The 25,187-nt window shown below is 37.3% G+C and overlaps 1 protein-coding gene across 1 annotated transcript in view; it reads right to left on the minus strand.

The window, feature by feature from the left end:
- Positions 1-24,935, minus strand: part of LOC150090877 (CUGBP Elav-like family member 4) — a 358,549-nt gene extending 333,614 nt beyond the window's left edge. The window contains exon 1 of the mRNA XM_090375848.1: positions 24,705-24,935. Coding sequence (XP_090231974.1) covers positions 24,705-24,933 — 229 coding nt within the window. The 5' untranslated portion in view covers positions 24,934-24,935. The remainder of the gene's footprint in view (positions 1-24,704) is intronic.
- Between the last annotated feature and the right edge of the window lie 252 nt (positions 24,936-25,187).

Here is a 25,187-nt window from a genome sequence, read left to right on the forward strand (position 1 = left end):
GCAGCTACAAGATATGGAGTGGTTGTGTAATCTTGCTTTTTTTTTTTGGCAGATTTTACCAATAAATTAAGTAATCTGAATTTAGAATTACGAGGAAAAAATAAAAATGTGGGTGACATGATTAGTAGTATTTCTGCATATAAACATCTATTTTTGGCAATGGTTAAGGATCTAAAAGGAAAAAAATTCGATCATTTTGCAAATATGCAAGATCATTTGTAAAAATATCCTGTTTTTGAATTTAATGGTGAGAAACAGGTTTCTGAAATTGAGAAAGTTGTGGATGATTTTGAAACCAGATTCAGTGATTTTAAAACAATTGAAAACATTGTTCAATATACTTCTTATCCATTTAATGTTAACTTAGATATGAAACAAATTTCAGAAAAAAAAAAAAAAAAAAAAAAAAACGCTGAGATTTTTCACATGGAGAAAACATTACTTGAAAATGAAATTATTACATCGTGAAACGATATCTTCCTAAAAGCCAGATCATCAGAAAAATACTTCTGGAAGTGTGTTTGCCAAGAAAAGTACCCAAATATAAAAAAATGCAGTCAACTTTTTTTGGTTTCACATATCTATGTGAATCGACCTTTTCGTATTTGAAACAAACAAAGAAAACACTACTCTTATGGACTTGCACACAGAAGCTTCTTTACAGTTGGCCTTATCACAGTATATCCCCAATTTTTAAAGCTTGGCAGATGACATGAAGACACAAACTTCACATAAATTAAAATTTTAAATACGTATGAATTTAAAATAAGAATTCTGAATTGTATATAATTTTAAAATTTATGAACAACATTTTTCAATATGTGTTGATTAACTTTTTTAACCATGTGCAATGAAATTCTTGATCGCGGCACATTTTGAAGATCGCTGCACACATTTGAAGAAAGATCATTTCGCAGCACATTTTGAAGAAAAAAAGTAGATTGCATCACAAATTAAGTTGGTCACCCCTGCTCTCCTTATGTCATTTTTGTTTTTCCAGTGGCTAGTTCACATCAGACTGACTCAATATTACACTGGCAACCCATGTACACTGGTTGTATTATTTTAGAATCTAAGTGCTTTTTAAGCAAAAGCATAACCCCTCCTCATCATGTCTGTTCATTCTGTACGGCGCCTCCGTAGCCAGGTGGGCAGGAGCAGCAGTGCGTAGCACACGCTTCTTGATTTAGACCGGAGTTCGAGCCCGTGACCACCAAATACAGAGGATGCGGAAAGGTCAGGGAATGACCACCGCATATCCCCGGAGCAATATGGCCTTAGTTGCTAATGCCCCTAAAAACCAAATAACAAACAAACAAACAAACAATCATTCTGTACATATTGCACTTGGCATACTGAAATTCTGTATTCCAATAGAAGCAGTACCATGTTTCTGATATTCCTAAAATGCCAACATTTAATGGCTTAACCAATACTTAAAATTCATCAAATACATTTACTATACTCCTAACATCAGTGTACAAGCAAGTAAATGTGTGAAATTCATATAATTGTCCTTGATATATCTTAAGCTTTTGATTGCATTAAATTCTGGTATTCCTCAAGGGTCAATTCTTTCTCTCACTCTTTTGCTCTTATATATTAATGACCTTCTTCCATTGAATGAGAATCCTATCCGCAGGTTTGTCAATGGCACACTAAATTCCACCATCAGGTTTGAGAAACCTTGCTCTGCACAAAAAAACTTCAGCTTCTTGAATCATCACCACCAATTCTTTAAATACTGATTTCCAGGTAATTCTTTAATTGCATGGAGAAAACTTATTTAACATCAATCCTTCTAAAACTCTGATGTTCTATTTCTCCCAAAACAAAAAAAAAAGGAAAAAAAAGTGCGCTGTTCCCCTGCTCATCATTGATAAAAATCACTAGCCAACAAAAAAATATTTTTTGTTATACCTCTGCAATGAAAATATGTGATTCTGGAGGAAATAAATGCACTGATTCCAAAAATCACCACAAAAGGTCTATCACGTCTACATCAAAAGATGCACAAACATTTAATATTAAAATAAAGAGATATATATGTATATCATATTTCCCCATGTATAAGACGCACCTTAATTTTGGGGCCCAAAATTTGAAAAAAAAAAATGTATTACATAAAGTTATTGAACTCAAGTTTTATTCATCATAAAATTCATACAACTCCTCATCACTGTCAAAACTTCCATCCATTAGCTTGTCCTCATCTGTGTCTGATGACGAATTACTGTCTTCATATATTGCCTCGTCCTCAGTTCTATCTATGGTATTTGAAATGCCACACTTCTTAAATGACTTGACAATGATCTCAATCTTGATATTATCCCAGGATCTTTTCACCCAGGTACAAACTTCTCCTATAGTTGGTTTCTTCACTCTTCCTGCTGGTGTCAAATTGTTCCCAGAAGACTTCATCCATTGGTTCCATTTGTCTCTCATGTCAGCTTCGAAGGGTTTGTTAATGCTGACATCAAGTGGTTGGAGCTGGGATGTCAAGGTATGAGACAGCATGTTTTGTTTTTTGCTCTGCAGCAATCTTCTTTGTATTTTTTGTTATGTGTGCCCTGAACTGATCAAGCACCAATAGGGCAGGTTTACGTAAGAGCCCACCTAGTCTCCTGCTCCAAACTTTCTCAAACCAGATCTTCATCCCATCCTCATCCATCCAACCCTTGTCGTGAACGTGGACAATCGAGGAATGTCTTCTTTTGGCATTGTTTTGCGTTTGAAAATCAGCATAGGAGGCAGCTTGGTTCCGCCAGCACAACAAGCTAGAACAACTGTATAATGGCTCTTTTCATGTCCATTTGTCTTCACAGTTACAGATTTCACCCCCTTCTTATCAACAGTTCTGTTACTTGGGACATCAAATTGAAGGGGGACTTCGTCCATATTTGCAATCTGTCCCAACTCAAACTGATGTGTCTTCCGACATTGAATGACAAAACGATGAAATTCAAGGACCTTCTGCTCATAGCTTTCAGGCGTCTTTTGGGCAAGTCTGGTGCATGTACACATGCTTAGTCCATTCCGTTTCATGAACCTGAAGCACCAATTGTTTCCTCCTTTTAAATCGGTAACTTCTTTTTCATCAGCAATTCTTCTTGCCTCATGCTGAACCATCTTTGTGGACACAGGAATTCCAATTGCCCTTTGCTCTTCAATCCATATCTTCAATTCCCTCTCTAAATCAAGCTATTTTGCTGACTTGCCTCTCATGGCCTTCTTCTGCCGTGGCGTTTTCAGTAGGGTTTCTTCTTCCCGTAGCCAGTCTCGGATTGTTTTCTCAATTGGAGGAGGACCAAACTTACGTTCAGCAGCACGATTTCCATTCACTTTTACAAACTGAATCACTTTTAACTTGAATTCAGCACTTACAAAAATCTTTTCTGAGCCATTTCTGGGCAGAACATGGCAAAGCGTAACCTAATATACCGGTAACAAGTGCGAAACAATGGGTGCAAAGACAACAAGCGCGAAAAAGCGGGAAATGCAAGTAAAAAAAATCTACAACCACTGTATAAGACGCACTCAGTTTTTAGACCCCAAATTTTTCAAAAAAAGGTGCGTCTTATACATAGGAAAATGAGGTAATTCAAGTTTGTAATACAAGTGTAAAAAAATATTATACATTCTCTATAACTCATTTAACTTTGAAAAAAATATAAATCATTGTGAAATAATTATATTTCAATAATATAAAATCAGCATATCTACAATTATCCTTAAAATTTTTGCTACTAAGGGATTTTTCTCTTGTATTCCTGCTTACTCTCCCTCACAAGGAACCAGCAGTAATCCCCCATCATTACAGGATCCCAGCGACCTTGTACCGCTTTTCCATCGTGGAAATATCTTGATGAAACCGCTCCCCCTTGTTCATCACTCACAGCTCCCAGATTTTCGGGGAGAAATTCAAGATGGGAATGAAGAAAATTAATTTTAAACGACAGTCCATGTTTTTGTAGCACTCGAGTAAATTAGACACCAACGTTTCATAGTCTTCTTCTTTCCTATTACTCAAAAAAACAATGTATTACCGCCTTAAATGATTGCCAAGCAATCAAGCCAATTGAACCTCCTTTAACTGGCTTTCAAACACAGTCTTTCAGGAGTTTCCTAATTTGGGGTCCTACAAAAATTCCTTCCTTAAGTTTGGCACATGTTAAATTAGGAAACACACTTCTCGAATATGCAAATTCATTACCTTCTTTATCTAATCCCTTCACAAAATTTTTCATCAATCCAAGTTTGATGTGCAGGGGTGGAAGAAGAACCTTGTTTGATTGCCCTAAAGGAATATATTTTACATTACATTGTCCTGGTATTAACTCATCTCACTTTAGCATTAGCATTAGTAGAGGCATTTGATGCAAGAAAGCAAGCTTATGCAGCATCAGCCAAAAAAAAAAAAAAAAAAACCCACTTCACCCCTCTGTTCGTTCAAAATACCTGTCCAGCTGAGCCTTAAACTTATTTAGGCTATCAACCTCCACTACAAGGGATGGAAGTCTGTTCCACCAACCAACCACCCGCTGGCCAAAGGCAAATTTCCGCACGTCTATCCTACATCTGTCTTTCCTCAATTTGAATTTATGCCCTCTCAGGTGATTATTCTGAGCTAGAGGAAGAATCCCATCAGCATTGAGCATGCTCAAACCATTCAAGGCTTTATACACCTCTATCAGATCACCTCGCTGGTGCCTAGTCTCCAGACACTGTAATTTGCAAAACTTAAGCCTTTCTTCGTAAGAGCACCCCTTTGTTCCATTCACTAATCTTGTTGCCCTTCTCTGTACTCGTTCCAGCAGCTCTACATCCTTCTTGAAATGAGGCCTCCAGACCTGTATACAGTACTCTAGGTGTGGCCTCACCATTGCCTTATACAAGGGAATAATCACCTCCTTATCCCTGCTGGAAAAATTCCTGTATATCATTGACAATACTCCATGAGCTACTCTTGCAGCCCGTCTGCACTGCTCAGAGAACTTCATATCTGCCTGCACAACCACTCCCAAGTCCCTTTCATTCTCTACCATTGTCAGTGTAGTACCACAGAGTTGATACGTTGCTGTTTCCCATGTGTAGTACTTTACATTTGTCAATGTTAAACTTCATTTGCCACCTCTCAGCCCATCTGCTCAACCTTTCCAGATCCTGTTGCAGCAGCATAGTGTCAGTAGTGCCCTTGACAACCCTGCCAACCTTTGTATCGTCTGCAAACTTGGACATTAAGCTTGATATACCATCATCAATATCATTTATAAATACAGAAAACAATAATGGACCCAACACTGAGCCCTGTGTTTCCATCATTGGAAACTTGTCCCAATATTGCACAACATAATGTTCTTCTGTCGCAAGGCAGTCCCACAAACACAAAAACAACAATATTTTGTGAACCCCCCCCCCTGCAAACCAATAATCTTAAGGTCATTGCATATATTCCAAACATAATCCTGGTATTTTATAGCATGTAGAACCTTAGACATGCTTTCATGACTTTCTTTAAGTCCAACTGAATGAAGCACAGGAATTGACGGAAATTCGTTGCCATTATGAAACAAAACTCCTTTTAAACTTAATATTGAGGCATCAATGAATAAATGCCATTCGTCTGACTTATGTACGACACCCAGTTCATTCAAAAGTCCAATAATATCTTTGCAAAAACATGCCTTTTCATGCCTTTTTCGAAACACTGAAATCTTTGTTTCTGCTGTGAGTATATTCCACTGCTGTAACTTAGAACCTAACAGTTCAGCTTGTTCTTTTGGTAAATTTAAGTCTCGAACCAAATCATTCAACTCATCTTGTTTAATTAAATGTACCTTACTGGCTGATAGTCAACAGCTATTCTGTCCAGAAACGATAGGAAGGATATAAATATGGGAGTATATGATGAGAGCCTTGTCAATCAATACGGACCTGGAGAGATTGCACAAGGCTCACGGGGTAGAATTTTTTTCAGCATGGTCTGTGCTTGCTAACAGGAGAGACTGCTTCTACAAGGATGGGATACATTTAAATAGAAAGGGTGCAAGAATATTTGCTGATGAGATCCAGGCAGTGTTAGGTGGGTCAGAAAACTGCTAGACTGGAGGGGGGATTCACAGACTAAAAGATTAACGGCAACCACAGGCAGAAGCGAAAGTGATTCTTGCACTGCTTCTATTGTAATAAGCAGTAGCCTGGAGAGCAGGAGAAAGTTGCTTGGGACTTCAAGAGCTGCTGGGAGTCATCATGGAACAAGTAAATACATGGACTGTGTTAAGGTGATTAAGAGTAAGAACAAGTTGCATATATACTTGAATGTACACTAATGCTAAAAGTACAGTAAATAAGCTTGATGAATTTGAAGTGCTGATCAAGACATCAAAAGCAGGTATTGTTGGGATATCAGAGACAAGGTGTCACACAGATATAAGCAGTGCAGAATTGGAATTTGGGGAGTACAATGTGTACAGAAAGGACAGACAGGTTAGGAGGGGATACACATAAAATCTAACGAAGTGCATCCAGTTGACACGGGTGGACAGTGCAATGTTGAGTCTGTTTGGTGTGACATAAACACTGGGAAAGAGAAAATGAGAGTAGGAGTATGTTATAGGCCTTATGACTCTAATGAGTACAATGAACAGTTGTGCAGAGAAATAGAATGGGCCAGTAAATCAGAATGTCTTGTAATGGGGGATTTTAACTTTCCAGATATTGACTGGAACTTGTGGGTGGTCACTTGCACGCTAGCAAGACTTTTGTGGATTTATTGGGATTGTTTTCTATAGCAACATGTTCGAGGGGTAACCAGAGGGAATAACACACTTGACATGATTATCAGCAGTGATTATTCATGCATTAAGAATATGCAGATAAAGGAACCTCTAGGTGACAGTGATCACAGTGTACTGATGTGGGATTCATTTAAAAATGTAACTACCATCAAGGGTAAATGGAAGGGTTTTTGTTTTCATAAAGGTTACTACAGTGGTCTCAGACAGCTTTTAAATTCTATACAGTGGGATTAACTGCTGTTGTTACCAACAGTGAATTCTAAATGGGGACTTAATCTTGGAGACTACTAGGCTTTTCATACCAACTAAGAAATACTGTTCAAGGTTCAGGTCTAAATGGATGTCAGATCGATTAATGAGACGTGGCAGAGAAGAAAAATGCATGGGATGCATAAATTATCAAGTGACACAGAAGCTTATGGAAGGTATAGTCTGTAAAAAGTCACAGAGTGTAGCAGGCGAAGGCAGATTATGAGAAATCTTTTGCAAAGGATGCAAAGAAAAACAGCAAAGAGTTCCTTACTTATGCAAACTCTAAAAGGAAGGAGATGAATCAGACTGATCCATTTAACATAGATGATTCGACAATTGATGATCCTGCTCAAGTAGCTGATAAACTGACTGAGTATTTTGCATCTACATTCACACATGAGGAGTTAATTTAAGGAGGGGAATGTCAGAAGTTTATCAAACTGTAAGAGTGAGCTAAGTGATTTTGTAATAACGGAGAGCAAAGTGGAGGAGAAATTGTTGAAGTTAAACATAAAAAAGGCACCTGGGGTAGATAGAATCTATCCAGTTATAATGAAGGAGACAGCAAGATAAGTAAGCAAACCCTTAGCCATAATTATGAGAGCATCCTTAGAGTCAGGGGAGGTCTCCGTGGACTGAAGATGTGCAAATGTATCACCAATTCACAAAGGGGGTTCAAGTGGTGACACAAATAATTATAGACGCGTTGTTTAACTTCCGTTCCAGGGAAAATAAGGAATCACTAGTTAAAGAAGTGATACAGGATCACCCAGCCAAGACAGCAGTAACAGCTCAGACACAGCATGGGTTTGTTAAGGTGAAGTCTTGTCTGACCAATTTGATTGGATATTATGATATAGTCACAAAGGAACTGGATGCAAAAAAAATTTAATATCATATACTTGGATTTCAGGAAAGCTTTTGATACTTGCGCATGGAAGACTACTGTAAAAATTGGAGCCGTATAGCATTAAGGGCAAATTACTGCAATGGATAAAAGAATAGTTGAGTGGTTGATGGCAGAGATTGGTAATAAATGGACACTGCTCTACTGGACTAATGTTATTAGCAGACTGCTCCAGAGTTCAGTGCTGGGTCTATTGTTTTTTTTTCTGTATTTATCAATGATATTGATTAAAGGTATATTAGGCTTAATGTCCAAGTTTGCAGATGACACACGGGTTGGCAGGGTTGGTAATGACAGTAAAGACAGTATGCTACTGCAACAGGATCTAGAAAAGTTAGGCAGATGGCTGAGAAGCGGCAACTGAAGTTTTTGCTAGCAGAGACAAAGAAGTGATTATCCTTTTGTATGAGACAATGGTCAGGCCACACCTTGAGTACTGTATACAGGTCTGGAGGCCTCATTTTAGGAAGGTTGTAGAGTTGCTAGAACAAGTACAGAGAAGGGCAACAAGATTGGTGAGAGGAACAAAGGGGTGCACTTTTGAAGAAAGTGCCTAAGTTCTGAAAGTTGCAGCATCTGGAGACTAGGCACCTGTGAGGTGATCTGATCGAGGTGTATAAGGCCTTGAATGGATTGAGCAGGCTCAATGCTGATGGGATACTTCCGCTTGCTCAGATTAAGAACCAGAGGGGGGCATAGATTTAAAATGAGGAAAGACAGTTGTAGAATAGATGTGAGGAAGTTTGCCTTTAGCCAGCGGGTAGTTGATTGCTGGAACAGACTTCCATCTGTTGTTGTGGAAGTTGATAGCTTAAATAAATTTAAGGCTGAACTAGACAAACATTTGGAAAGACTGGGTGGATAAAATGGAAAGGTTTTTTTTTTTTTTTTTGGCTGACGCTGTAGAAGCTTTCTTGCATCATATGCCTCAACTAATGCTAATGCATTTCTTGAAAATTACAATTTACAGAAATTCAAGTTTAATGTCAACAAGTAACTTCACAGTCTTCTCAAGCCTTCAACTCATGCACAGTACTAACTCAATGTGAGCTCATACTTGTGCATCATGCAACACAGTAGCAGTCTTCAATGAAGAATGCACTGGTCCCACAGGAGGTAGTTATCGTTGGTGACTATTGTCAGGAAAACAGAAAATATGTTGTGCAAAAAAGTTAGGTGGAATAGGATCAGGGTATGTTTGCCAGAGCAAAAGCACATGACATTGTAGAACAGTTATCTTTTAAGGGCACAAAAGGTGATACCGTTGTACATGTTGCCACTAATAATATTAAGAGTAGGAGTTATGAAAACTTACTTAAAAATACAGGACAACGTCGGAAAAGAGCAATTCTGTCCATACACAATAGGAGGGAATACATGTTAAGTGCCTTGTTAATCAATTCGGCCCTGGAGAGAATGTGCAAAGCTCGTGGAGTACAATTTTTCTCAGTGTGGTCTGTGCTTGTTAGCAACAGAGTGGTTTTACAGGAATGGGATGCACTTAAATAGACAGGATGCAAGAATATTTGCTGATACTATTAAGGCAGATAGGTGGGTCACAAAGCTGTTAGCTTGCAGGGATACATAGACTAATAGATTAACTAGTCACAGGCAGAGATTAAAGGGATTCTTGCACTGCTTCTATGAACATACAGCAACCTGAAAAGAGAGGTGTTGGGAATTTCAGGCCTCGCTATGGATCATTGGGGAACAAGTAAATACACAAGCTATGTGTATAAAAAAGACAACCCCCGTATAACACGGTACTTCAACAACACGGCTTCACTCTAACACTATTGATAAAGTGCGGCAATCCTCAAACAACACGGTACTTATATAACACGGTTTTGCTCTAACACGGTTAGAGAATTGGGGCAAACCTTGCATAACACGGTATTTTGAGCTTTTGTGAGCGGGGGAAACTCTGCTATTATGTTGGATGTAATTTTTCAACATTTCCATTCTTTTTTGTGAATCCCCGCTTTTGGCTCGCTAATCGTTAATGCAAAAGAATTATTTAGAAATCCCCATATTTTACTTTGTTGGTAAACCCCATGTTAGGTTCTGTGCTAATGAACTTGTGGAAAAATCTAGATTTCCAAGTTTTATTACTATTGGATAATGTTCCAGGCCATCCAAAAGATTTAAGTCATCCAAATCTTGAAGTAATGTTCCTACCACAACTTCTTTAATTAGATCAAGGCATTATATCTACCTTTGAAACTCATTACATCAGAAAAATCGTTACAATGGATTTTAGAGGCATGGAAACATTTTTCAATTGTGGGCTGTATCAGAATCATAGCTTTATCACTCAAAGAAGTAAAACCGTCAACATTAAATGCATGTTGGAAAAATGTATGGCCAGAGTCAATTCATTCAGGAAATATGGTCGAACCGAAAGAAAACAGAATCCATGCAATAGTAGAACTAGCTAAATCAGTAGTAGAGGAAGGTTTTGATGATATGATTACTGAAGTCCTCGTGGATAGCACAGCTGGTAGAATCGCCATCATCCCCACACTGGGTGGAAAAGACCTAAGTTGAAATCCCGTCATGATGGGAGGAATTTTTGTGGGTATTTTTCACAATATGGTGGAGTTATTCTGCCTCAGGTGAGGGCAGCATGATTTTTTCTCACAGAAACTTGGGTTTTTCATCCGGAAAAATAGAAAATCGACCTCGGAACACACAGAACAACATAGCCTTAGTTGCCGATGCTCCTAAAAAAATAAAAAATGTGATTACTGAAGACATTCAAGAATTACTGGTAGAAAAAGAGGCTGACAAAGCAGATTTAGTGGAAATGGTATCAGAGAAAAATTAAATCAAATGAAAACTCTGAATTTCCAAATTTTACACTAAAAAGTATACGGAAAGGCATAAAGTTAGCCCAGCAATTAGAATCTTATTTTTTGAATTCAGATTCGTCAACTGAAAGGAGCCCAAAGTTCAAAAGGGAGCTTTCAAAATCCATTTTTACAAATCCAGATTAATGATTTTTTTTAAAGAGAGCAGAAGATACACAAAATCTAGAATGGTGTATTTTTGTCAGTTTTGTTAACATTTTGTTAATGAAATGGCATATTTTTGTTAACTCTTGGAACATAACCCCCTCCCCCTTTTTGTACTGGTTCTTAGTCCTGTATAACATGGTTTCACACTACACAAGATCTTATAGGAACCTAACTACCGTGTTATACAAGGGTTACCTGTATTTGCAGGTACCCTATTGCTAGGCAGTAGTGTGCATGTCTTCGTATCATCTGTATCTCCCAAACTTAGACATTAAGCCTGATATGCCTTCATTAATAAATATAAAAAACAATGGGACCAGCACTGAACCATGAGGGGGGGGGGGGCTCAGCTAATAATATTAGTCCAATAAAGATCTGTGCCCACTGCTAACCACCCGGTCTTCTCTCACTCAACCATCCCTTTATCCACAGCAGCAACTTCCCTCAGAGCCACACTTCTCCATTTTGTACAGTAGCCTTTAATGCGAAAGTGTCAAAAGCTTTTCTGAAATCTAAGTATGCGATATCAAAATTACCATTTACATCCAGTTCCTTTGTTACTGTGTCACAGTATCCAATTATATTGGTCAGATAAGATTACCTCTAAACAAATCCATGCTGACTACAGTAAAACTGTATTCCTGTCTAAACGGTCCTGCATTTGATGCAAGTTACATTTTTCCCCCCTAGATCTGTAATTACCCATGTCACCCCCTTTTGAATTGGGGATATATTCGCACACATATCTAGCAGATCAATGTGATTCACCCCTTCCTTTCTGGTAAATGTTTTCATAAGTAAAAGGTTTTACTACTTGAATTTGCCAGAGATTTCTTGTAATCTGCCTTGGCTTGACTAACACTTTATGACTTGACTGTAGACTAGTTTATACTTACTGTAGGTTTCTGCATCTCCTGTTAATTTATAAGCATTAGATGCATTTTTCTTCTCTGCCACTAGCCTCATCATTTCACCTGACATCCATTTAGGTTTAGGTCTAAGCCTTAAACAGTATCTCTCAGTTGGTATAAAAAGACCAGTAGCCTTTATGATTACTTCTCTGAATGCTTCCCATTTAGAATTTTGATGTTAGTAACATCATCATTTAGTCCCACTACACAGGATTTTATAGTCAGCTTTAAAAAGTAAAAGCCTTTCCCTTTGTCCTTAACAGTAGTTACATCTTTAAATCCCACATCAATACACTGTGATCACAGCCATCTAGTGGATCTTTTATCTTCAGTTTTCTTAACACATGAAGAGCTGCTGCTAATAATCAGGTGCAGAGTATTCCTTTTTCTCGTTGCCTCTCTAAAATGCTGGTGTAGAAAACAGTCATCCAATAAATCCTGGCGCCTCCGTAGCCAGGTGGGAAGGAGCAGCAGTGCGTAGTACACGCTTCTTGATTAGACCGGGGTTTGAACCCCTCACCACCAAATACGGAGGATGCGGAAAGGTCAGGGAATGACCACCGCATATCCCGGAGCAATATGGCCTTAGTTGCTAATGCTCCCAAAAAAAAAAAAAAAAAAAAACCACCAAAAATCCAATAAATCCAGAAAAGTTGCTACTGTGTGAGTGACACCAACCCAAAGTTTTGGTCAATATCTAGAAAGTTTATTTCTTCTGCTATAGACATTAAGCAATTATTGCCACCCACCTCTATTTGTCTCTATTTAAATCTGATGCAGCTTCTCCAAAAATAGTAAAGAAGATTCAAACGGGATGACCTCTTAGTACAAAAATTTCAACCAAAACATCTCTCTCTCTCTCTCTCTCTCTCTCTCTCTCGTGTGTGTGTGTGTGTGTGTGTGTGTGTGTGTGTGTTTTTTTTTTTTTCACTTTTGAAAAATGTTTCATGGATTGCTTGGCATTTAACACCAGAACTAAAGGTGTGACATTTTATGTTCCTTGCTTGCTTTAATGGTATAAGCACTAAGGAGACACCTTCTTGGACACTATTACACAGCAGAAAGCAATCACAGAAGTTCGTATTTGACATCTTTCAAAGAAGAGTGCACTTCAACAAACGAAAGTCTATACCAACTGAGTAATAACAGAATGGCATCTTTTAATCTTCTTAGAAAATTAAATTGTTCAATTACTGCAAGACCAGAGAGTGATCTAGGCTGAGAGAATCATGATCTAAAAGGATGGTAATCCAATCTCAACACAAAGCATTGTACTCACTTTGTTCTCCAAATGTGTTGATGTCAAATATTGTATTAGATTGCAAAATTCAACCATATATCCTGAATCTCGTATGTACTATATGTTCCAGAAATATGGATTTTTCTGGAACTGCACACAATTCAGATTGTATGAATTGTGTGCAGTCATATTAGCCACATCTGTGTGGTTAATATGACTGCATACAATTTACTCTGCATAGAACAACCCTTCACATTATGTTTAATGCAAGCTCCAACATGTACTGATCCCATTAAGTGCAGTTACTGCCATTCAATCAAATTTCTCCTCCTCTCATCCTATTCTGAAGCAGATCTGATCTAATATTCCATTTCCAGGCATGCAGTCAAATGGTCATCATCTTCTGTATTCCAGGCCATTCATTCCAAGGAACATGTGAACTTGTGACAATTGCAGAGAGATGTTAGAATAATGATGACAATGTACAAACTTCGGTTTGTCTAAAAAAATTCAGCTATGCAGTAATGATCCAAAAACATAACCAACGTCCATAGTTTGAGGCCTTCTAACCTAAAATATTATTAGTCTAAGAAGTACACCTTTTGGAATCTCTCATATTGTGTAAAAAAGGTGACAGCTGGATTGTCAGCACTTATACCTATGGATGCCTACCCACTCACTGTTGAGAATCCAAATAACTTCAAAACAGTGTTGCCTGAGTGGTGGTACTCAACTGAAAATCAGTAACAGTAGCCTTTTCTAATGGGGAAGCATTTCTTATTTGAAGAATAAGGAGGGCAACTCATTGCAAAGGATTTCACAATATGCGTGTTACAATAATGACACCAATGTACAAACTTCGGTTTGTCTAAAAAAATCAACTATGTAGTAATAATAATACAAATGCACTGACCAATGTCACAGTTTTGACAATTTCCTAAAAACTCCACTGATATCATGGCAGAAGCTCAGCAGACATTTACTGTAAAGAATGTTGCCAAAACTTGGTTTCTTTTTTTTGGTAGTGGGGATACTGACTTTTTTAACCAAGTGTTTCTGTTTCAGCCTCAAGGTAAGAAGTTTGTATTTAATGAAAGGGCTATATCTCTAATGAGGTAATTCAAATCATTATGGGTAAACAACTCTGGCTCCAATGGCTCTTTGCCAGATATGTATTCGGGACTGGCTGAAGTTCTCAGATCTATATCAATCACATCTTCATTGCATTCCATTTCATATAAAGAATCTAGCCCATGCTGTGAAGGAGGTATCAGAATAAGCATATTCTCATCATGAGAGATTTAGTCTTATTGGTGAATCCACATTCAGATAAACAATCATGCTTATTCTTTGCCTAGAATCCAGTTATATTCACATTACAAAATGTAACGATCACAAGTGTAGTCTTTTGGCTCCCTCCATATCATAGGTATGACAAGCAGCATAGACTTTTGTTCAACCAGACGCATAATCCATTCAAACAAGTGGTACAAATAACAGTGGTGTCCATGCCTTATTCTAGTCACCTAGAGGACAGCCAAAGTATAACCAGTAAATTTTCTGAATATCCATCCTAACTGTATGCCATTTTAATTTAGTTATGAAAGAACTGCACACACACACACATAGCAGAATTTGTTCAGGTGCTTTTTACAATTTCAAGGCATGACAATGAATGGGCTTAAGCAATTCACCAGATCTTACTTGAAACAAGTTGTGATCGAATAATTAATTATGAAATAAACAAGGATATCGACATATTTAAACAATTATATAAATAAAATGAATAAACAATAACAATAAATAAATAATAATTATATTCAATGTATATTAGCTTAAATAGGCATGTGAGTTGAATTATCAGTCTCATCACGAACACTAGACAGCTAGAGGAAAACCAAATTCCAAATGTTTGGAATCGGCATTCGAATATCTTTCTAATCCACTAATTATTTCCTGATAAAAAATACTGCTGACCTGTTTCATTATTCTGTCTATCCCCCAAACTAACAGTTCCAACCCACCTAACATTGCCTTCAGTTAGCATACATTCTTGCATCCCATCTATTTAAATGTATCCATTCCTGTATATACAGTACTACCTGTTAACAAGCAGTGGCCACACAGAAAAATTCTACCCAATGAGCCCTGCACAATCTCCACAGGGCCAAACTGATTGACAAGGCCCTCGTCATAATTTTCCCCTGCCATCATGGCAAAATTTGAAACACTTTCACATTCAACCAGATGTACAGTCGGATCACCGTATTCATGGGATCTGTATTTACGGATTCATGTTTTCACATTAGCAGTTGCAAAATTTATCATACTAAAAATATTTGGCTGCTCACCCTGAGTGATGGTGAGACATGTGCATCTTCAGTCTCACAGCGAGCATCATCCGAGTTGGACAGCTTGTGACCTTTGTGTTTTGTGTGTGTCTACGTTAGGCTACTTGTGCTAAAAATATTACTGTGCTTATCTGAATACCCATGAGTTCTAAACAAAGTGCATCTAATGATGGACAAAAGCCTAAAAGGGGTCAAGAAAATGATGACTTTGAACAAGAAAGTGCAGATTCTAGATAAATGTCGAGATGGGCTCACATATGCAGCCATAGGCCGAAAGTTTGGTATCAACAAAAGTACAGTATGATACATGAGGAAACAAGAAACTGAGATCATAGAGGCAGTGCAAACTGGTGGAATTCTTACTGCTAATTACAAGGCTTCATCATCATCGGCCATTTTCAATCCACTGCAGGATGAAGGCCTCTCCAGCAACTTTCCAATTCCTTCTGTTTTGAGCACTGGCCATCCATTTACTACTCAAAAACTCATGAATTATCTATCCATCTCCGCCTTTGTCTTCCAGGTTTTCTTCTGGCTCCTCTTGGATACCATTCTGTTATTTTCTTAGTCCATCTGTCATCATGTCTTCGAGCTGTGTGTCCTGGCCAAGACCATTTTAGTTCTTTAGTTTTGATAAGAATGTCCTTTACTTGAGTTTGCTGCCTACTCCATGTGTTTCTCTTCTTATCTAACAGTCTGATTCCCAATATAATTCGTTCCATTCTTCTCTGTGTAGTTCTCAGCTTCTCTTCCACTCTTTTGGTGAGTGCCCAAGTTTCACTTCCATAAGTCATGGTGGGGAGTTACATTGGTTCATTATTTTACGTTTAAGACAAACTGGGATATTGCTCTTCAGTATGTGACTATATTTCCTGAATGCTATCCATCCAAAATTTATTCTTCTCTTGACTTCCAGCCATTTATCATTATTACAGCTAATAACTTGTCCCAGATAAGTATATGACTCCACCTTGTCAATTACTGCTCCTTCAATCATTATTTCCCTTTCTGTGGCATACTTGTTCATCGTTACTTTTGTTTTAGCCATATTCATCTTTAGTCCAAAATCCTTGCTAACTGTGCATAACTGATTAAGATTTTCCTCTAATTCTTTGGGATCGTGGCTTATGACCGTAATGTCATCTGCAAATCGTAAATGGTTTAGGTACTCTCCGTTCACATTGACTCCTTTCTGCGACCAGTCTAATCTTCTGAAAGCTTCCTCAAGGGCAGCAGTAAACAGCTTCGGAGATATTGTCTCCCCTTGTCAAACTCCTTTCTCAATTTTAAATTTGCTACTGTCTTTGTCTAGTCTAATAAAGGAGGTGGCACTCTCATATATTTTCTTCAAAATCATAATACATGGGGTATCTATGCCTTGCCTTTGCAGTGCCCGAAACATTGCCTTATGCTGTATGGAGCCAAATGCCTTTTCATAATCCACAAATACCAGGCATAATGGTGTTTTATATTCATTTGCTTTCTCCATTAGCTGTGATATTACGTGAAGGTGATCCATAGTTGAGAATTCTGTCCTAAAGCCAGCTTGCTCTTTCAGTTGATTCTCATCAAGTATTCTTTCTATTACAAGGCTTATGTATGTGATAAAGTGATGTTAAAAATGGAGAATGCACTGTTCATTTGGATCAAAGACCAGCACAAGAAAAACTTACCTTTCAACATTGGTATGATTTCCACTAAGACCCTCGTTCTTTACAACAGATTTAAGCAGCAAACCCCCTGTGCCAGCAGCACTGCACAACCACTTTCATTGCCAGCAAAGGTTGGTTCCAGAAATTCAAGAGGCATTATTTGCTCTGTAATGTAAAGATTACAGGCGAGTCTGCTTCAGCTGATCATGAGGCTGCTAAAGCCTATCCTGTGCAACTCAAGAAGCTCATTGAGAAGTGATATAAACCTGAATAGGTTTTCAATGCCAACGAGACAGCAGTATTCGGGAAGAAGATGCCTCAGCAGACCTATATAGCCATCAAAGAGAAGGCCCCAAGATTCAAGGTGGCACGACATCAGGTTACGCTGCAAGTTTGCAGAAATGCAGCAAGCCATATGACAAAGCCTGGCCTAATTTTCCACATGCAGAACCCAAGAGCTCTTAGAGGATGTAACAAGAATATACTGCCTGTGTGCTGGATATGGAACACAAAAGCCTGGACGACGAAGGATCTCTTCCTGAACTAGTTCCACCACTGCTTCATTCCCAAAGTCAAGGAATAGCTGGAGGGAAAAGGGGCTTCCATTTAAAGTCCTCCTATTGCTGGACAATGCCCATTGACACCCAAGTGAGGCACAAGAATATGCAAATGAAGATGTAGAGGAGACATAAATTCAAATGAAGAAAAGAGTTACAGAATAGATGTACAGAAATTTTCCTTTAGCCACCGAATTGTTGATTGCTGGAACAAACTTCCATCTGTCATTGTGGGAGTTGATAGCTTAAATAAATTTAAGAACTGGACAAACTTTTGGTGCAAATGGATAGGTGAAAAGGAAAGTGTGTTTTTTTTTGGGTGATGCTATATAAACTTGCTTTCTTACAGATTTCAAACTTTTACTGGAACTGACCGTGAAAATGATGCCATTCTTCCGAGTTGTGACTAATACCAATTTACTTGTAAAGACAAATCAAATCAAAACAATAGCACAGAGATTCTACAACATCATAAAACATGTGACATGGCTTTTCTATATTTGGAAGAAATTCTGCAGATGGATTCTGTAGACATTACTGTTAGAAACATGTCAAGAGTTGTTGCACTGGATTTGTTCCAACCCAAAACCCTCACTAAGTCATCCAATTAATGCTAATTATGGAAATATGACACTTTACTTAAACAAGCTCCTGGAGTGTAATTCCAATTTTCCTATTCACCAGCTTCATCTAATTTGGAAGGTTGTTCTCTGCAAGGTGGATTGGGAATTGGCAGGTCTTCACTGTAGTATTGGAGCAACAGAGGATATGCCGGGATACACTAGAGGTTTTTAATCTGCAAACTTTTTAAACTTTGATATGTCTACCATACAAATGTAGCAGTGGTCATAATGGTTTGCGGGCTCTCTCCATATTCAAGGTAGAGCAAATCCTAATTCTGACCTGCAGCTATCACAGAAGAAATGAGATGCCCACAACTTGTCTTGATCACCCACGTACATTGGAAAATGGGCTTCAGATGCATGAAAAAACTTGGAGTCACAAACAATGTCATGCTTCGCCTGCTGAGGACTGATATATAATATCCACAAACATGACAGAATAGATCTGGATAACTTACACCTCCGATTGATAGCCACAACAAACTGAAAAAAACTTATATGAATACCAAATGTTCTAATTTATCATAGTATTGATATGCACTCAAGTAATACATAAGTGAAAGAAACATAAAACCTTCATTTGCCTCCAAAATACTGATTCTAAAGAAAAATCAATGACACTGTTGGATTCAACAAGCAAAACACATATAAGAAATAGTTAAATATAAACAAAGTATTTTTTGTTACATTTCAATTTTTTCTTTATACAGTAATTTTTAATGAACATGGAGAAATATTAAATTACAAAATTTTAGAATTAACCTTTGGGTCATCACACAGAGAACAATAGTGCTCTAGCATATTTAAAAGTGTTTCCCATGATTGGTACTTGTACCTGAAGGGCTGGAGTTCTCAGTGCCTTCCTAACTTACCCAAATTCATAGTTTCCATGTAAATTGAAATATGCTATAGGTGATTTTAGTGCTGAGAGCAAAACACAATCACCAGAGTTTACTACAGAATGTACAGATTATAAACCAAACATTGGTGCTGGGGGGAAGGGGATACTGATTGGCATTAATTGAGGCATATGATGCAAGAAAGCAAGCTTATATAGCATCAGCCAAAAAAAAAAACCTTCCCATTTCACCCATCCAGTCACTCTAAATGTTTCTCTAGTTCAGCCTTAAATTTATTTAAACTATCAACTTCCACAACAACAGATGGAAGTCCGTTCCATCAAACAACTACCTGCTGGCTAAAGGAAAACTTCTGCACATCTATTCTGCAACTGTCTTTCATAAATTTAAATCCATTCCCCCTCAGGTACGTAATCTGAGCAACGAAAGAATCGCATAACATTGAGTCTGCTCAAACCATTCAAGGCCTTATACAACTCAATCAGATCACCTCGCAGGTGCCTAGTCTCCAGACGTTGCAACTTGCAGGACTTAGCCTTTCTTGGTAAGAGTACTCGTTTGTAACTCTCAACTACCCTGTTACCCTTCTTTGTACTCATTCTAGCAACTCTACATCCTTCCTAAAATGAGATCTCCAGATTGGTACACAGCACTCAAGGTGTGGCCTGACCTTTGCCTTATACAAGGGGATAATCACCTCCTTGTCTCTGCTACAAAATTCCTATATATCATTGGTAAGACTCCGATGACCTGTTCTGGCAGCCCATCTGCACTGCTCAGAGAACGTCATATCTGACTGCACAATTACCCCCAGATCTTTTTCATTCTCCACTTCCCTAAGTATAACACTACACAGTTGGTATGTTTCTCTGGGGTTACTTTAACATTGACAAATGCAGTACCTCACATTTGTGGCGCCTCCATAGCCAGGTGAGCAGGAGCAGCAGTGCGTAGCACACGCTTCTTGATTAGACCGGGGCTCGAGCCCATGAGCCACCAAATACAGAACGGTCAGGGAATGACCACCGCATATCCCCGGAGCAATATGGCCTTAGTTGCTAATGCTCCTAAAAACCAAATAATAACAAATAACCTCACATTTGTCAATGTTAAACTTCAGTTGCCACTTCTCAGCCCATCTGCCTAACTTTTCTAGATCCTGTTGCAATAGCATACTGTTTTTACTGTCATTAACAACACTGCCAACCTTTGATTATCTGCAAACTTGGACATTAAGCCTGATATACCTTCATCGATATCATTGATAAATAAACAAAACAACAATGGGCCCAACACTGAACCTTAGGGTACTCCACTGATAACATTAGTCCACGAAGAGCAGTGTCCATTGATTACCACTCTCTGTCGTCTCCCACTCAACCATCCCTTTATCCATTGTAGCAACTCTCCCTTAATGCTATACCACTCCAATTTGTACAGCAGTCTTCCATGTTGGTTTGGTTTTTTTTTTTTTTTTTAGGAGCATTAGCAACTAAGGCCATATTGCTCCGGGATATGCGGTGGTCATTTCCTGACCTTTCCGCATCTTCCGTATTTGGTGGTGACGGGCTCGAACCCCGGTCTAATCAAGAAACACGTGTTACGCACTGCTGCTCCTTCCCACCTGGCTACGGAGGCAGTCTTCCATGTGCAACGGTTTCAAAAGTTTCCTGAAATCCAAGTATATGATACCAAAATTATTTTTTCCATCCAGTTCCTTTGTGACCACATTGTAGTATCCAATCAAACTGGTCAGACAAGACCTCCCCTTAACAAACCCATGCTGTGTCTGAACTATTACTGCAGTCGTGTCTACATGAGCCTGCAACACTTCTTTATCCAGTGACTCCATTATTTTTCCCAAAACAGAAGTTAAACTAACAGGTCTATAATTATTTGTGCCACACTTTGAACCCCTTTTGTGAATTGAGGATACAATTGCACATCTCCAGTCCATGGAGACCTCCCCTGAATCTAAGGATGCTCTCATAATTATGACTAAGAATTTGCTTACTTCCCTTGCTGCCTCCTTCAATATAACTGGATAGATTCCATGAGATGAGTCAGCTACCCGATCCTGAACATACAGGGACTCTAAGCTACTGCCATGAATTACAGAAAACAGGAATTGGAAGAGAAAGACAAGTTCAGCAGGGCTGTTTGTCTTAGGGTCCATGCTGGTTTTTGACATCCCTGGAACTAAATAATTTGAGATGGAGACAACAATGTTGAATGTTGAAGACAACAATGTGAGGTACTGCATTTGTTGACAGTACTGGATGTAGTGATAATGATTCTGCTACAACTAGATGACAGTGGAAAAGGTTTTTTAGAAAATTTTCTCCAATCATCCTAATAATGTGCATATATATTATTTAAACAATCACAACTAAATCAAAGTCATTATATTCTCAATGATGAATAAACTTCAATTAAAAGTTCCTACACATCATTCAGTGGTTAAATATTTTGTGCATCTTTACAGTTCTGAACATGGTCAGTAACAATGATAGTATTTTACAATGTAGGAATTGAACAGAAATTAGCATCATCTAAGTTTCCCATTTCACTTACAAATACTGTTCCTGAATTTTTACTGTAATAAAATGCATTATGATTATTATTTTGTAGAATAGTAAAAATCTAAGAACTTCAACTTATGTAGAGCAAAATCTGTCTTTAATTACTAGAATGAATACAAATAATTCTCAGACATTTCATGGTACCACTTCTTTGTACAACCTCTTCAGTGACCAACTTACTGTCCTTATTAGAGTACGAAGTTGAAGTAATAAAAAGCGACAATTCATTCACTCAGTAATTAGCACAGAAAGTACCAATAAACATCTGAAAATTATCTGTATAACTTCAAGAAATTAAAGACAGATCTCTCTACTCAGATTGAAATGCTTAGATTTCAACTATTTCCCACTTTTAGCTGCACAATGTCACTAATAGAACAACCTAGTTATTATTTTTCAAAAAACATTTCTTCAAAATGTACAATGATCTTTATTTCTTGTTCATCATAAGTGAAATATTAACACATTTTATATCGTGCTCTGCATCAGATGACTCATTTATTTATGATGGCTCTTTTTTGCCCTGAAACTTAAAAACTGAATATAATGTCTCTGAATAAATTACCAAGAATACCTATTATAAGATTAAAAACAAAAAAGGAATCTGCAATTGCAAAAATGAATTTTTAAATTGAAGAACAAATAGTCCTTACATGATGGTGTTATTAAATCCATATGACTACTAAACTTTTAATCCACACTATTAAACCTTCAATCCACACTCTAAACAGCTTCTCTATATTACACTCTTCCTTTCATAATTATGGTAGCACCTGATGGTCCAATACTGTAGCACATTCTTTCATTTTGTCAACTTTCATATGAATTACCAACCTGGCAATTTGTAGCAATTTAAGTGGGCGGCCTACATTTGTCACATGATCCACCATATCCAACCATTTTAAAACCTCAAATCTGGTCACTAAAGAAATTGCTTGCAGGTTACTCTTTCAATAGTGTAATGTAACCCAACTTGACGACTATTTTCTACACATATCTATAGGGTTAAAAACGATTTAGATATAATTCATGTTACTATCACAATGTATAACAAAACAGAGAATTAGTGTGCAACTACTCCACATGCAATGCATAGTGACACAAAAGTTTCACTGTGTACATAAAAACAATCTTGCAGATCCTTCTATTTTATAGCAAACTAGTGATTAATAGTGAAAACTTTTATAAATAATGAAGTGAAATGACAAACACTGAATCAACATAAATAGAGGGCTACCTCCATATATAAAACAAATGTTAAATACTGAATATATTAAAAGAGAGAACCATCACAAAGGCATCATTCTGTACATAGTAGTAAACTGAAGTTAAACATAAAGGTGTCATATACAGCTCATACTGTCAGGCAAATCACAATGAGTTTTCTCTCTCTCTCTCTCTAAACTTATATGGACACAACAAAAAATTAAAATGACACATCAAAAAAGATTTCTGCAATAATTTTCAACCTCTAAACTCATTAATGACAATAGCCTCTACTAAAATAAAATTTAAAAAAAGATTATTACAAATACAGGATTCAACACCAGATTCAGTATTAAATGTAACCATATTAAGTAGGGAGATAATGATATATGGGATTTTTATGACATTGCCCATAAGGGTAATGACATGATTTGCTTATCATACTAAGTGAGCATAAATAATGTGTGTGGCTTAAGAAAATATTGTTTAGTGTACAAAATGTTTAAAAAACTTGCAGAGATCCCTGGGAAAACAAAAGGGCAGAATTCTCCCTTCCCCCAAGACCATCATTAGCTATACCTCCACCTGTAAAAGGTTAATAATCATTTCAACTGACAGTAATTATGATTAGCACAATAAAAAAAATTAATAACCTTTATGAAAACATAAAATAGACATCGAGATCTACATATTAAATGGAAATTGAATACAGATCCAAAAGGGTTAAAATAAAAAAATAAATAAACTTACTCTATAAAACTAATATAAGATTTGAGCTTTAAAGTTAACTAAACTTTAAACAAACACATGCAACTGTGTTATCTTGACTTTTTTTTTTTTTTTTTTTTTAACTATCCACATAGAACACCTGCAACTGGTAACAGTGAACTATTTAATGTTTATTTTAGGTATACTTCGTTTAAAATAAAATGTACACTTTAAATCATGCAATCTAATTTTCAATTAATAATATTCTCTAATCAGAAATTAATTTATTACTAATGAATACAAAACGCTGCTATAGAGTTAGTTACCTTTAGATAACAAATAATAAAACTTTAATTGCGATCTATAAGTTATTTCACAAAAAGGCTTTTTTTTTTTTTTTTTTTTTGTTTCGCTAATATGAATAAATCACTTCCCTCAAAGACGAAGTTCACACGAAAATAGTGCACATGATATGAAGAATACAAGCTCAGTACCCACGCCTTAATTTTCAGTATATTCAAAGGAAGAGATGCACTGACAAAGACTGAACATTAATCTCATCATCTCTTTCACTGATTACATAAATTTATCCAACCTATACAAATGCTGACAAAAAAAAAAGGTTCCTTTAACTATACAGAAAACAATTCGTATTTTTCATCCTATGTTAACAAGGTCCTTAGTTTACTTATGCAAGATGAACAGCTAGCAGCTGTCTGATGGGTTTTATATAACGCGCTCAAGCAGCTGCTCTACTTTTTTGTAACACGCCTATGCAACAGTACACACTCTCCACAAAACTGAAGAACTGTCAGTGCAATATTACAATGCGTTGTGTGACTCACGCGAAAATCCAACACAATGATTACATGCTTTGACGTTTTTGTTTTGTTTTGTTTTGCTTTTTATCCCTGTCTTTGGCTGCAGCAAAGAAATAAAGAAAGAAAACGTAACTACATAACTGTAAGATAACGATGAACAGACTGTTAAGAGTTCTGAATCAAAAATAAACACAACTGTTTTTTTTTTTTTCACTCTTACCTTTATGCATGCCCGTATATTTGTCTTTGAGAACTGTCAACTCGTAGATCTTTCCGAATTGTTCAAACAATGGTTTCAAGTCCTTTTCGTCAAGATTCCTAGGGATCTGTCCAATAAATAGCTTTATGGCGTCGTGATCTTTCACGGGCACAGAAGAATCAGAGTGATTTTGAGGTCCGTTGTGCTGGTGAGAGACTGACTCTAACACTCCGTTGTGCAGCGCAGCCATGTTGGATACCACGCACTCTGGCTGTCACGGACAAGCACGCGCCTGACCTGCGCGTCTCTGCGCATGCCTATTCGATTTTGACAAGCTCAACTGTCATCCGAGGTGATTGGCTCGTCAGTTTCGTTTCAAAACAAGTTAGTGCGTTTTCACTTGCAAGAAAATGATATATGAGTTTTCATAAGTTACATATTTGCATTTAATTGCCTGTGAGGATATATATATTTCACTATAAAAGTTCATTGAATCAGTTTTAC

Source organism: Mastigoproctus giganteus, chromosome 1, assembly GCF_048544385.1.
Source record: "Mastigoproctus giganteus isolate SK-2022 chromosome 1, ASM4854438v1, whole genome shotgun sequence".
NCBI classification, from domain to species: Eukaryota; Metazoa; Arthropoda; class Arachnida; order Uropygi; family Thelyphonidae; genus Mastigoproctus; species Mastigoproctus giganteus.